This window comes from Dreissena polymorpha, chromosome 1 (genome assembly GCF_020536995.1).
Source record: "Dreissena polymorpha isolate Duluth1 chromosome 1, UMN_Dpol_1.0, whole genome shotgun sequence".
Classification (NCBI taxonomy): Eukaryota; Metazoa; Mollusca; class Bivalvia; order Myida; family Dreissenidae; genus Dreissena; species Dreissena polymorpha.
In genome coordinates this window covers 37164046-37176978 of record NC_068355.1, presented here as the reverse complement: position 1 = coordinate 37176978, position 12933 = coordinate 37164046, and the positions used below count along the sequence as shown (strand labels likewise).

The window sequence follows — 12933 nt, the reverse complement described above, 5'->3', positions numbered from 1 at the left end:
GCGCACCCACGCAAACACGCATACACCCATTAGAAGTACTGGTTATGGAAATAAAAATATCGTAAACACTTTCTTACCAGGACAAGGTTGTATATTGCAGCTCTGTGTCTCAGAGCTCTTTCCGAGGACACTGCAATCGCTACCCCCGTTCTGGGGGCGTGGCTCGTTACAATAACGGGAACGATATCTGACTCCTCCTTCGCACGTGGCCGAGCAATCGAACCACTGCAGCCAGTTAGAGTAGCCGCCATCGACTGGTGAAGATCAGAATACATACTAAATCAAAATACAACGCAAAGTCTTAAATCATGAAATGCTTTATCAGTTTGCAATGTAATGCTTTTTGCTTGAGTTGGATATGTTTTTGAATGAAAACATTTTCAAAAGGTTATTCAAGTTATTTACCCATTTCTAGATTAAAAGGTAGGCTTGTAGCGGATGCGGTAAATGAAATAACCATCGAATCCCCTTAATTCGTGATTATCCTTGATTCGCGGATTTAAATTTTGTCACGTGTTCGGTATCGAGATTTTTCTCCTCGCCTGCGATTCGTTGAAAAATTTAGATTGTTTTGTTTTTCAATTGGAACGATTGAACAATTAAAATAATTAAGCCTAAACACCATATTTTCTTTACACCAATTATATCCGACAATTGAATGTCTAATATTTATTAAAACAAGAAATGTGTTTGTCAGAAACACTATGTCCCCTTCTGCGCCGCTTTGACTTTTTTTACCTTTGACCTTGAAGGATGACCTTGACCTTCCACCACTCAAAATGTGCAGCTCCATGAGATACACATGCATGCCAAATATGAAGTTGCTACCTTCAATATTGCAAAAGTTATGGCGAATGTTAAAGTTTGACCAAACCAGCAGACAGACCAACGTACAGACCAACAGACAGGGCAAAAAACAATATGTCCCCCACTATAGTGGTGGGGGATATAAAAATACGACATCATGACTTTTTTGTCGTCTGCTGTTGTAGTAAGACTTTCACAAGGAACTTTTTCGCTTCGAGCTTGAGCTATATTTTATAGTGCATTTCTAAGATCTAGTCGGAGGAAGTATAGGCTTTATTCACCATCTCACCCACTGCCATTATAAATGCTTACAAAGCTTTTCAGAAGAGAATGAGCCCGTCCTTAGAGCCTCAAAATTATATAGAATGCCTGAACATACATTGCGTGTAAGGGTCTTGATAAAATCCACTCAGACACAGTAGTTATGTGATCTGCTCCAATATTCTCACAACTGGAAGAGGCAAACTTCGTTAAACATTTTCAAACCAATGCCAACTACGGGTATTCCTATACATGTCAGGAATGAAGTGAAGTAGCAACGGAGTATGTTGTTAGCATTGGATAGAAAAACCCTAACCAGACATTCTCATTTTAATTGTAAGAAGGTTTCAGAAGCCTGAACTGAAGAAAATTAATGATGCCAGGTCTTCAGAGTTTGCCCGAACAAAAATGACAAAAGAACCGGTTGTTATTGATTATTTTGGTAATCTTGAAACAGGCAAAACGCACAATCCTTTTGAGATTTAGTGTTTAACTTGGTTGAAAACGGCAATACTTGTTAACACATAACACTCAGTATTATTTCAAGAGATGACTATTGTCCACCTGCACTGACCTCATGTAACAGCTAAACTGTGACGCTCATTGGTTGTGGCAGTGATGTGGGCTAGGCTTTACCAACATATTTTATGTTCCCTTTGTTCACACCATAGCGGGTGTCTGGTTCAACAACATTAATCTTCACCAAATGGGCCCAGAAATTGAAGACCTTGTCAGCACTGGACTCATTTAAGCTTCTTTATCCCAATCAGAGTGTCAGGAGACCGTAGAAATTCTTCTCTCCATATTGCATAGAAGAGTATTGAGATATAAATGGAAGTAACGCTATTCATTTGTAAAAATTCTATTGACAAGACAAGACAAGACAATTTATTTTGTAAATAAAGGCCACCGGCCCAAAATACAATATACAGACATGTCATATTTTATATGCATGAGTTGTGAATAGTTTTATGTTTAAACTTTTCGCATTAACATATATATATAAATAATACAATTTTCTTCAATGTCAGATCATTTTTTGTTTTCATCAGATTAATAAAATCTATTTCTTCTCTGTTTCCTGTATACCAAGAAAAAAGGTGAATGTTACGTTCTTCGTGAAATTTAGAACAATAAAAAAATACATGAAATTCGTTTTCAATGACACGTGTGTTTTCTACATTTAGACAATGTATACAATATCGAAGACCATGCTCTAAACCAAGATGTCGTCCAGTTTCAATAAGAAACTTGTGTTTGGAACATCTGAACTCAATGGTATTTTAAGCGAAAGATATTTTTCTGGTTCAAGCAATGATTTATACATTCTATATGTTTCACATCTAGACGAGTCGAATAAACTCCCTGACCATTTTTGCGTGTTACAACAAATAAGGCGATCTTTAAACACTTGTAAAAAGACATCAACATTGCCTACACCAAATCCATAAATAAATAACAGATTTTTAACAGAAGTAGCCCAATTTGTCCTTCCGATTTCATCCTGGCCTTTTAACATATAATAACAATTTTTTGGATATCTATGCAATGGCATGTGAATAAGTTTACACCAGTATTAAACACACTTGAAATGATATTCTACACATAATTCTAATCTACCAACCTCTCCTAGGGCCATGGAATTGTTTGTTGACCTATTCAAACCAATAAAATCTTTGCAAAATTGAGTCTGGACTTGTTCTATATTTTCAGAAAGGGTATGACCCCAAATTTCAGCCCCGTATAAAAGGATCAGCTTAGCCATTGAATCAAAAAGTTTAAAATACTCTTGAATGTCAAATTTTCCAAAATAGCCTTGGTAACTTTTAATGGTATTAATAGATTTTTTAGCCTGCATTGCCAACTATTGTTATTTCGTGTTTTGGTTTTTTTGTCTATTTCGCATTTGCACCAAAAACTAATTTCAACTGTTTACAAAAAGTTAGAATATTATAATTGCTCTACCTTGCCGGTCATTTGTGTATGACGTCATACCCGCGAATCAAGGGTAGCAAAACAAAATGGCTGACTATTTACAATAATGTCAACAATAGTGACATTATAGAAATTAAAATCATTGTCTGATATATTGATTTAAACAGGCAAGTATTTGTTAGCGCTGTTATTTATTTGTTATAATTTTAATATTGGCACGAACCGTTTGGGTCGCAAATATACGGTAATCTCATTTGAATAATAAATAATATTATAATATGTTATAGGCTTCACAAAAGCTTTAAGTGACTTTGCAACTCACCGGGACAAGGTCCTGTGCCATGGCAGTTCCTCATGTCTCCTACACCGCCAGTGCAATTTTGTCCACCGTTGTCAGGAGTTGGACTGTCACATGATCTGTTACGATACTGCATACCCGTCGCTTGACACGTGGCGGAGCAGATAGACCAGTTACTCCACGTGGACCAACCACCAGCAACTTAAGAGAAAAGATCAAACAATGTCCATAGTATGTCAGAAACTTCAAGAAAGCTCAAGTGCTGTATATATTTTCCGTGTAAATGTTCTACTAGTCAGATACAGTGACTTTGCAACTCACCGGGACAGGCACCTAATCCATTGCAGTTGTGTGTTTCTCCTACATCGCCAGTACAGTTCTGTCCACCGATGTCAGGAGGTGGATTGTCACATGACCTGTTACGGTACTGCAGACCCGGCGCCTGACACGTGGCAGAGCAGCTCGACCAGTCACTCCACGTGGACCAACCACCAGCAACTTTAAGAGAAAACGTACTTTCGTTATTTAATAATTGAAATTTAAGAATTTAAGTGTATATTCGGGTAAAGCTTGAACATTAATATCTTTTAGTTTTACAAAAAATGTTCTGATATCTGTGATTCTGTAATTAAATATTGTCAATACGCAAACAAAGATTGAAACGTGTTTACGTCAATTTCCTTCAAACTGTTAATTTATGAATGATTTTGTATGGGTGCGCGTTGGTTTTCATAGGTTGAAAAGTCGATTTGTCTTAAAAAAATTGTCTGTGAAAAAGTAGGTAGTAAATGTGTAAACATTCTAGTTAATAGTTAATCACGCCGTTATAAGTGTATGCCGCCAGAAGCGAAATGAAAATTTAAAGAGTAATAGATGTAGCATTACCTGTTTTAAGGACTGTTCAGTGTGTTTATTCAGTGGCAGATGAGCTTTGTTGAAATATTCATATCAACAAAATCAAATACCTAAAGTCAAAGTATACAAAGCAATGGACTTCACCGAGTTACTTTAGTTTTAATCACACTGGACTCAGATACTTACATGGCATTGAAGTCGTTAAGATAAAGATTCTAATCGAATTTCATTAATATTCATTTATATGGTAGGCTGCTACATTGGTAAGATGCTTTTTCAAAGAATTTACGTGGCGCCATCAACACAAAGTCGAATATTATGTCAGTATTGTCAAGATAAACGATATGACCAAGTTTCATCAAGACTGAGTAACAAATGTTGATTCGTGTAAGATTTCAAGATCTTAAATTTAACCTGACTACCTTAGTTTTACACAAACGCAATTAAGATTTAAATTTGATATGTATATTGCAAAAAAACATTTATTAACAATGTTAATGAATATTGAGTCATTAATGAGGCTGCAATGTTTAAAAAAAAATATTCAAATAGTGTTTTATACTGACGCACATCTCGCGCACATGAAAAACCGCTCTTTAATAAATTATTGTAATGATTCGATTGGTGTATTATACAAGGCTCGCTATGTAACTGGATTATGTGTATCAATTAAAGGTGTTCATAATCTTTTATTGAAGACAGTTCTTAACTTAACATAGCCCATTTTAATTAACTGATTATGTAATTTACGCATCAAACCATACCCGGACAAGGTATCGAGATACTGCAATTCTGAAACGCGCTGTCATCTGAACCACAATCTTTTCCTCCATATGCTTGTGGTGGGTTAGTACAGTTCCGGTTTCGAGATTGAGTTCCATTCTCGCAGCTTACAGAGCAAGTTGACCACACTGACCAGTCAGTCCACTTTCCATCAACTATTAATATCAAACAATGTCGACGCATTTAATAGCTTGTATGTCTTAGTATTAAAATATGTTTGCATACAGAAATACATATCGATTTTTGTTAACATTTATATGGCTGTCTCTTAACTGAACAATTTTTTAAATAGAGTTAGCTTATGGATATGTTTCCCTTTAGCTAATCATTATTCATCATAAACGAAAAAAGTGTAATACATACCTGGACAGTTAGTGTTGCTTGTTCGGTTGCACATACTTAGTTCGAATTCAGAACCGTTGCAATACTGTCCGCCAGTCAAGGGAGGCGGACTGTCACATTTGCGATATCGCGGACGAAATCCGCTACAGTAGCAGACTGACCAGCCCTCCCAAGCTCCCCAGCTACCGTCAACTAAGAAAAACACATAAATAAGTAACTTTTTAATTGTTTCATTTCCACACAACATGGTAGTGCATTTGTTTCTAAAACAATGCGCTTCTGTTGAATGTTTTTTTTTATACTAAAAGCGTTCTTTTAACTACGTTAATATTAATATCTTTTTTTTTCAAAACCTGAGCGAACTTGTAACTAGATGGCTCACATTTGTTATGATTTCTTACAAGAATATAAGTCCATATAAATCATTTGACCGCTCATACGTGGCAAGTTTCTACCCCAGAGGCATGATTTGAACACACTCAGTAGTGGGTCACTAAGCAATATTATGCTTTAAATATTAAAGCCATGCCCGTTGCGGTTTTGGAGAAGATTTGTTAATTATATATTTTGTATGTATTTTATCTCTTGTAACATACTTTTGTAATTGATTGGAACGATTTGAGAAAATTTGGAAGAGGGTCACACAAGGATAATTTCTGTGAAGATTCTTCCAAATCGGCCAAGGGGTTAAGGTGAAGTAGTTGAAAGAAAACAGTTTACGCATGCAACTAACGCACTTCAAGCTCTGACGGACAACTGACAACACAGTATCCTAAAAGCTCACTCTGAATACTGCTCTGGTAAGCTAAACATTGAGAAAAGATCAAAAGCATTCCCAAAATGTTCTTAGTCTCGATTCAATCCTTTTCGATCACTTACAATTCCAGTCTTTAAGCTGTGAAAATTTGCGCGCAATCCACCAATTAGTTAACAATGAGTTGAGAGCACACACGTTTGTGGATTATATACTCTACAAGTATAATGAACTAAATGACAAAGGGAGATAATTCTGCCAAAACTGATCACAACACATGCCTTCATGTAAATCATAAAACCGTTTGTATAAGTCAGCTTTGATAGTTTAAGTGAAATTTGTGAGGCACTTAAAGGGGACCTTTGGGAACTCTTCATTTATATTCAATAGTGGAAAAACACACAGGGACATACTTGCGTCATACTATTTGTAGCCAAAGTTCTCTTTATATGAACACCTACGCATTATAAGCATTCAGCTCTTATTGTTGGCATGAAATCCACCCGGTCGGTTAATATAGAAGTTGAGAGAACAACTTTGGGACGTACGTTCCCACGTACAAATGCAATGCTGAATGCCTTCACTTTGTGGAGGTCTAGGGCAAGGGTCTGTTGATACATAAGGCATACGATTTAAACACACTTTGCAGAGAACGAATGTTTGTAAAGTATTACATGCCTGAACAATTGCTTGTCTTGTTGCACACTCCCACTTCGTATCGGCTATCCTGACAATCCTGTCCACCGTTTGTGGGAGGCGGGCTGTCACAATTTCGAAATCGTCCACGTAAGCCGTTACATTTGCAGACAGTCCAGCCCTCCCAGGCTCCCCAGGCGCCATTAACTAAAAGGAACACACAACTATAAATCGCTTATTATTCTTTGTATTCCTACATCACATTTTAGTGTATTCATACAACATGTTGTTGATGTGCAATGTTTTCTGTGTGTAGTATTTTTAACAAAAAATAAAAACGTACTATTATCAAGGTAGATATTTATACCAAATGATTTAGTTAAAAGGGCGAAGATGGCCTTAGAAACCTAACATGTTGAATGATATCTGGCGAGTTATTAAGTATTCAATAACCACAATATGGCCGATTTTGCTCCTCATAAGTATAATTCGAAGCAACATGTTAATTGACAGAAATATACAAATTATATATTTAAATTAATTCAATACCATATTAAACAATGTAACAAGAGGTCGTGGTAAACGTCGCCCACCAGGCAAATCAATGAAACCAATGTCGTATACAACTCTTATTACATGTCACATGTATACTTTTTTCCGCTGTGAATTGTTGTTTCAGATAATAAAGTTCAGTTAGTGTATGTTCATATATGTTTATATACGAGCATAGATGTGTCACAGACACGACACAGGTCACATTTGTTCACGTACTTTTACTGGTCACAATTCTTTCCTTTCGATAACCTAAAATTGAGGTCCGTCCGCTGTGAAATGTTGCGCGCAAGTCATCGAGCAGTAAAAGAGGAGTTTAGAACACACACGTTTGTTGACTTTATATTATATTATTTGAAAACAAAATACAAAAAAAAATAGGGACATAATTCTCAAGAATCTGATCACAGTAAAAATCCTTAGAATCATGTTCACATGCATATTATTCAGTTGTGAATGTTTGAGCGAAATCTGCTGGGCTATTAATGGCGAATATTGATAACTTGTCATGTTTGTTCTTTAGTAGAAAAACTGGAGAAAAAAAAACAACAACAACAGGGCAATAAGTCTGCTAAAATCAAGTAGTAGTCAAAATTCCTTCCTTAACCACCACCTATATTATGTTAACTTAGGTCTTATCGTTCGAGAGAAATCCATTCCCCGGGTACAGGCGTATGTAGTTTTGTGTACGAACCTAGGAATGTCGGCAACCACCGACAATGGCAATGCTTAGTGCCTGGTGGCACTGTTTACCACTATGTGGGTTCATAAAAATGGGGCGCACAGGGCGTGGTCTGTTTTGACATTAGGGGAATTATTTGTGTACAAGACAAAAACTTGTATCTAATTACCAAATAGCAAACTTCTGGGATTTTTGTGTCAAGAAGTCTATATGAATCAACGGTAACCTGTGTTCTGACCTGTGTTGATAAAAGGGTGACGATTTGAAAACTATTGAGATCACGAATATCTAACGTCCCATTGCTAGTAAAGTTTTGACTGAAAGTAAAGAAAACCCACATCGCTGTAACATATACTAAAGCATCGACAACCAATGCAGCATTTGTACTTTTGCTCTCCAAGTCTTATCTTCAAGATATCCAACAATTACACGTTTTTAGTTTGAGGCAGCACGAAATATTAACGGGAAGACAAGTACGTATCATATCATCAGTTTGGTGTGGTCAGGGGTGCATTGTGATATTATTAGATTATTTTAAATATAGATAATGTACTTCCTTTTCTTTGGTTTCACAGCAGGTGTTTCAATGTTTACAATTACTTTTATTATATTTGTTTACCTTCATTATGCAACAGAGCGCCTATCTATATCAGTTTTGAAAGATGATCAGCCAATAATAATCAAAAGAAATGGGTGCAGTTTCATGACCAACTGATAAGCAGATGCGAAAAAATGAGATCAATGAGTTCTGACAAGGCATACCGAACAAAATGTGATCCCTAAAGCTTACACTAAGCACGTTGTGAGTAGGTGAGATAAACAGGGTTTCATACTTGGACAATCATTGAGATAGCAATCTTTTTCTTCGAATTCAGCACCAGTACAGTTTTGGATTTTGCAATACCGTATTCTGAAAAGACCACAACGACATTTGGATGAACACATGCATACATTAATCATAGCAGACACTTAAAAAGAACATAAATGTATCTGTATATTTCAACTTACTTGTTAAACTAACAAGGTCAGGAGCGAAAGGCATAATACATGTATTATAAAGATGAAATTACCCACATGCATATCAAAACAAGAAAAAATATGCCAAACATACTGGGTAAAATTCTGATATTTTGTCGCGCGCATCATCATCAAACGATGTCGTAATGAACATAATAGCATGACGTCGCGATCAAAATGTCAGTATAGGCAATAACATACAGAAGAGCTGGGCAAGATGCCTAATATTTTGTTTGTTCACTACACTTTTCTATCAAACCAGTACTGCGTTAATTCAGTTTCAACTGAAGTAATTACGCAATATATGACGTAGGCGTATGAAGTATTTATAATAGTGACGAAACAAACCAGGTTCAGCTAGAATGTGACGAGTTTCGGGACAACGATTGACACGTTGCTGCTTGTTTACCAGGGTGCAGGATCACGTGACTTTGTTGGATTTACATTGAACGTTAACGGATGTAAACACATCCGTTTGTAATGTGTGTTTTTTCCAAATAACTTTGTTAAACTAGTGCACAAATACAGTTGTTTATGTTGCTTTTTGCATTGTGAAATACATCAGAATTACTTTATTTAATAAGCCTGTGTTATTGGCCAAAAGTTCGATGTGTAACGCATTCATGTACACCATTATGCTGCACGCAACGTGAAATTTTTGCACCGATTTCAGACGTATTCAATTATTAATTGTTAAATCTTAAGATATCAGAACAAACTGCATGAAACACTTGTATTCACTGTCAATTTTGGCTAACGTATGTCAATTACTTTAGATATTTGCCAAAATAAAGCTCTTAACAGTGTGATTTCATAATGTCTAGCCCGTGGGTAAATCCCTATATGTATATATATGTATGTATATATATATATATATATATATATATATATATATATATATATATATATATATATATATATATATATATATATATATATATATATATATATATATATATTAACGATTCTGGAGTGCGTGTTCGTCGTAGCTTTTTATAAACTTGAAAAGGAATAAAAATACTTTTCCAGACCAATTTAAATTATATTAAGTATTTAAGGTCATTGGCAGTTGGGACGCAAAACGAGTATCTAATTACGGTGTGAGTAGAAGATTATTTGGCATAACTTTATCACAAATATGTTTTATTCTCGATAAGATTAATGGTTACTAAACAAAAACAGCAGTATGATCGGACAAAATAATTATGTTATACACGTTAGTATGTCGGAGATTCTGCATATTGTTTTTCCAATTGCATTCCTTTAAGCACATGTTAACCTTATTCTTACAGAAATCTTTTTTATTATTAAATCATTTTCCCTATGAGTAAGTACGTGCTGACAGCCAGGTACAAGTCAATTTAGTCATTAACACAGTCGGTCGTTATTGCTGAAATGTCATTCTTTCCATGAATGACTATACAAGTCAGGCTGCGGCCCGATAAATGATTTAGACTATTTAGGAACTAAACTGACATATTGTTTGCATTTAAAATGTTACTTTTTATAATGGGTATAAATGGATTATTATTTTACCTATGTTTGTACGATTATTTGATCTAATTATAAGTCAGTAGTATGAAATGTTTACTCGAACCTCAAAATTTGGGATTTTTTTTGACATCCAAATAATGGACTTTATGTATAAAAAAAACATAAGCAGCAGAACATACATAAAGTTACACCAAATAACTTAAAACGTAAAGTTGTCTTTAAAAGATATTAACACATCCAAATCTGCGATGTGTACATGCCGGTCGACTGCCCTGTGTACGTTAGCTTAACGTCTCAATAAAAGTGAACTTTGTCAAAGATGGAATGGATCATTACGACAGTTATTGGATGGTTGGTTAAGTTTTAGTTTTGGGATTTCGGCTTTGTTTTTTTTTCTTTGTGATTGAAGGGTGTTTGATACTTTCTTAAAGGCTCTATAAAGGTGAAGATACGTAATAATTTACAGATTTTTAAATATTTTTTTCATATTTTATTTATGAAGGTTATCAAAAAACATAATATATATATATATATATATATGCTATTGGACATAACAATAAAAAAATAAGCAATACAACTTGTTTTGAGCTCAAAATAAAGTGTCCTCAAAGTAAATTGTGTTTACAAACAATCAGTTTATTTACATCGCTGTTTACTCGCGAAAGAGAAAGTGAAAGTGACTCAGGTCACCAAAAATATAACGATGACTTTTAATGTTTTCCGGTATCACTCACAAAGTAGGTCTTTTCTAAATGGTTAAAACGTTTGTAGTGATCTAATAAGTTACTTTCTGCTGGTAAAAAGTTGTTAAAATAGAATTAAAATTGAATTTTCTTTCGGCTATTTTAGCATATGTCAACGCTCTGAGGCTAAACATCACGTTAGTTGCAAAAATGTAAACATTGCTTCCAATTATGAAACGGGTTTATCTTCCATAATTCTTGACAACGTTGTACCTAAGCTGTATTATTAGCAGTTTTTATGCAAGAGTAACTGAAATCCGGTACACATTAGACCAGTGGATATGCATAATAATTGGATTTGTGACCTTTATAGAGCCTTTTAATAGTAAACACTGCCATCCATATCAAATTGTTTATAAACGGATAGCCCCCTTTCAAGATTTGGTCATATATTAAGACAAATGTCTAACTAGATCACATTGTTAATGATATACTGAAATATTTCTCCAGGCAATTAAGGATTTTTTTCAATTTTCACACAATCTCACTTACATGAGACTAGGTGTCACAAAATAACTATATGACTATATTTAAGACTAACGTCATACTTAAAGGTAAAAGGTTGAGAATTTACTTGTTCACATAGTTTTTGTCGTCCAATCTGTCACTTTTCCAATCAGGGACAAATATCTAAATAATTTGGCACGTATATTTGGTGTCAGGTAAAATATACAAAACACAATTGCCAAAATGCTACATGCTGTTAGATTTTTAAAATAATGAAAAGAGCTAAGCTATGTCAGTAAAGGTGTTTCGCAAAATAAAACGATAGCTACATTTAATGTCAGATCAAGCTGAAATTTATTCATGCTCTTATACTTATGAATACATAAAAATGATTTTAAATCTTCACATCAGAAAATTACATGAAACGATGTTTGTTACACATGTCTTATTCTAATTAGTCACGTCAAAGCTAAACTATGTCTTTTCAGATGTTCATCTTTTTGCATTTTAGCACATGCTGGTCCTTTTTTTAAAGAGTTATATTTAAACTTAAAACTTGTTGTTCCAAAGGAGTTATGAGGTTTTGATAACCTTCAGTGGTAGTTTTCACTTTGAGTGAAACTATTAATACAAAGCTGCTATTATTATAAAAACACACTTGACATTCAATTCGACCGTGTTTACATACAATGGGTGTTTCTGATTTTGTTGAAAGAAAGTCAAAACAACTACTTATTTAAGTCTAACAATAATGCATTTTAAAAATATGGCGTTACATACAAGATGTAACATACAGGATGCAGTTTAAATACAGTTTTAATGATTTGGCAATTAATAAATAATTTCATTTTTCAAAGAATCAAACAATTCTCTTAACGTATTATTTTCAAAGGATTGGTAAATATGTTGTCAATTATTATTTTTAAGCCTCACTGAGTTAAATACAAGAACATATCAATGTTTAATTTTCAAAAGGTTTTATGAGGCTGTTTCATTAACAAAAGAGAAATTTTCCCTCTAAGCGATATGACACTAACTTAGATTTGCATTTATATCTAAATATTTTGCTGAATGATTCTCGACTATTGTTAAGATTATGTAGCCAGTTGACAGTTCTTTTACCTTAACCATTTGCTGAATTTGTGAGTGACACACTTTGAACAAGTCGATGACTGCTAAATATTCCATTTAAAAATCAAAAGGTATTTGAATACAACGTTGTTTTGAATTTATCTTAAAAATGAGTTAAACATATATCATGTATGTTTGTTCATTCACCAAAATAAAATAACTAAGAAAGTCAAGGGGATGGGGAGTTTATTCCCTA

The 12933-nt window shown here is 34.4% G+C and overlaps 1 protein-coding gene across 7 annotated transcripts in view; it reads right to left on the bottom strand.

Moving 5' to 3' along the window:
* Window positions 1–12933, bottom strand: part of LOC127877141 (SCO-spondin-like) — a 331534-nt gene that overhangs the window by 284268 nt on the left and 34333 nt on the right. For 5 of the 7 annotated variants that reach the window (XM_052422799.1, XM_052422815.1, XM_052422789.1 and 2 more), the window contains 7 exons: window positions 8739–8815; window positions 6714–6878; window positions 5303–5473; window positions 4921–5094; window positions 3623–3799; window positions 3326–3502; window positions 78–254 (listed from right to left, as the gene is read on the bottom strand). In XM_052422799.1, the coding sequence (XP_052278759.1) occupies window positions 78–254; window positions 3326–3502; window positions 3623–3799; window positions 4921–5094; window positions 5303–5473; window positions 6714–6878; window positions 8739–8815 (1118 nt within the window). The remainder of the gene's footprint in view (window positions 1–77; window positions 255–3325; window positions 3503–3622; window positions 3800–4920; window positions 5095–5302; window positions 5474–6713; window positions 6879–8738; window positions 8816–12933) is intronic. The other 2 variants (XM_052422828.1, XM_052422835.1) reach the window with 2 other exon arrangements.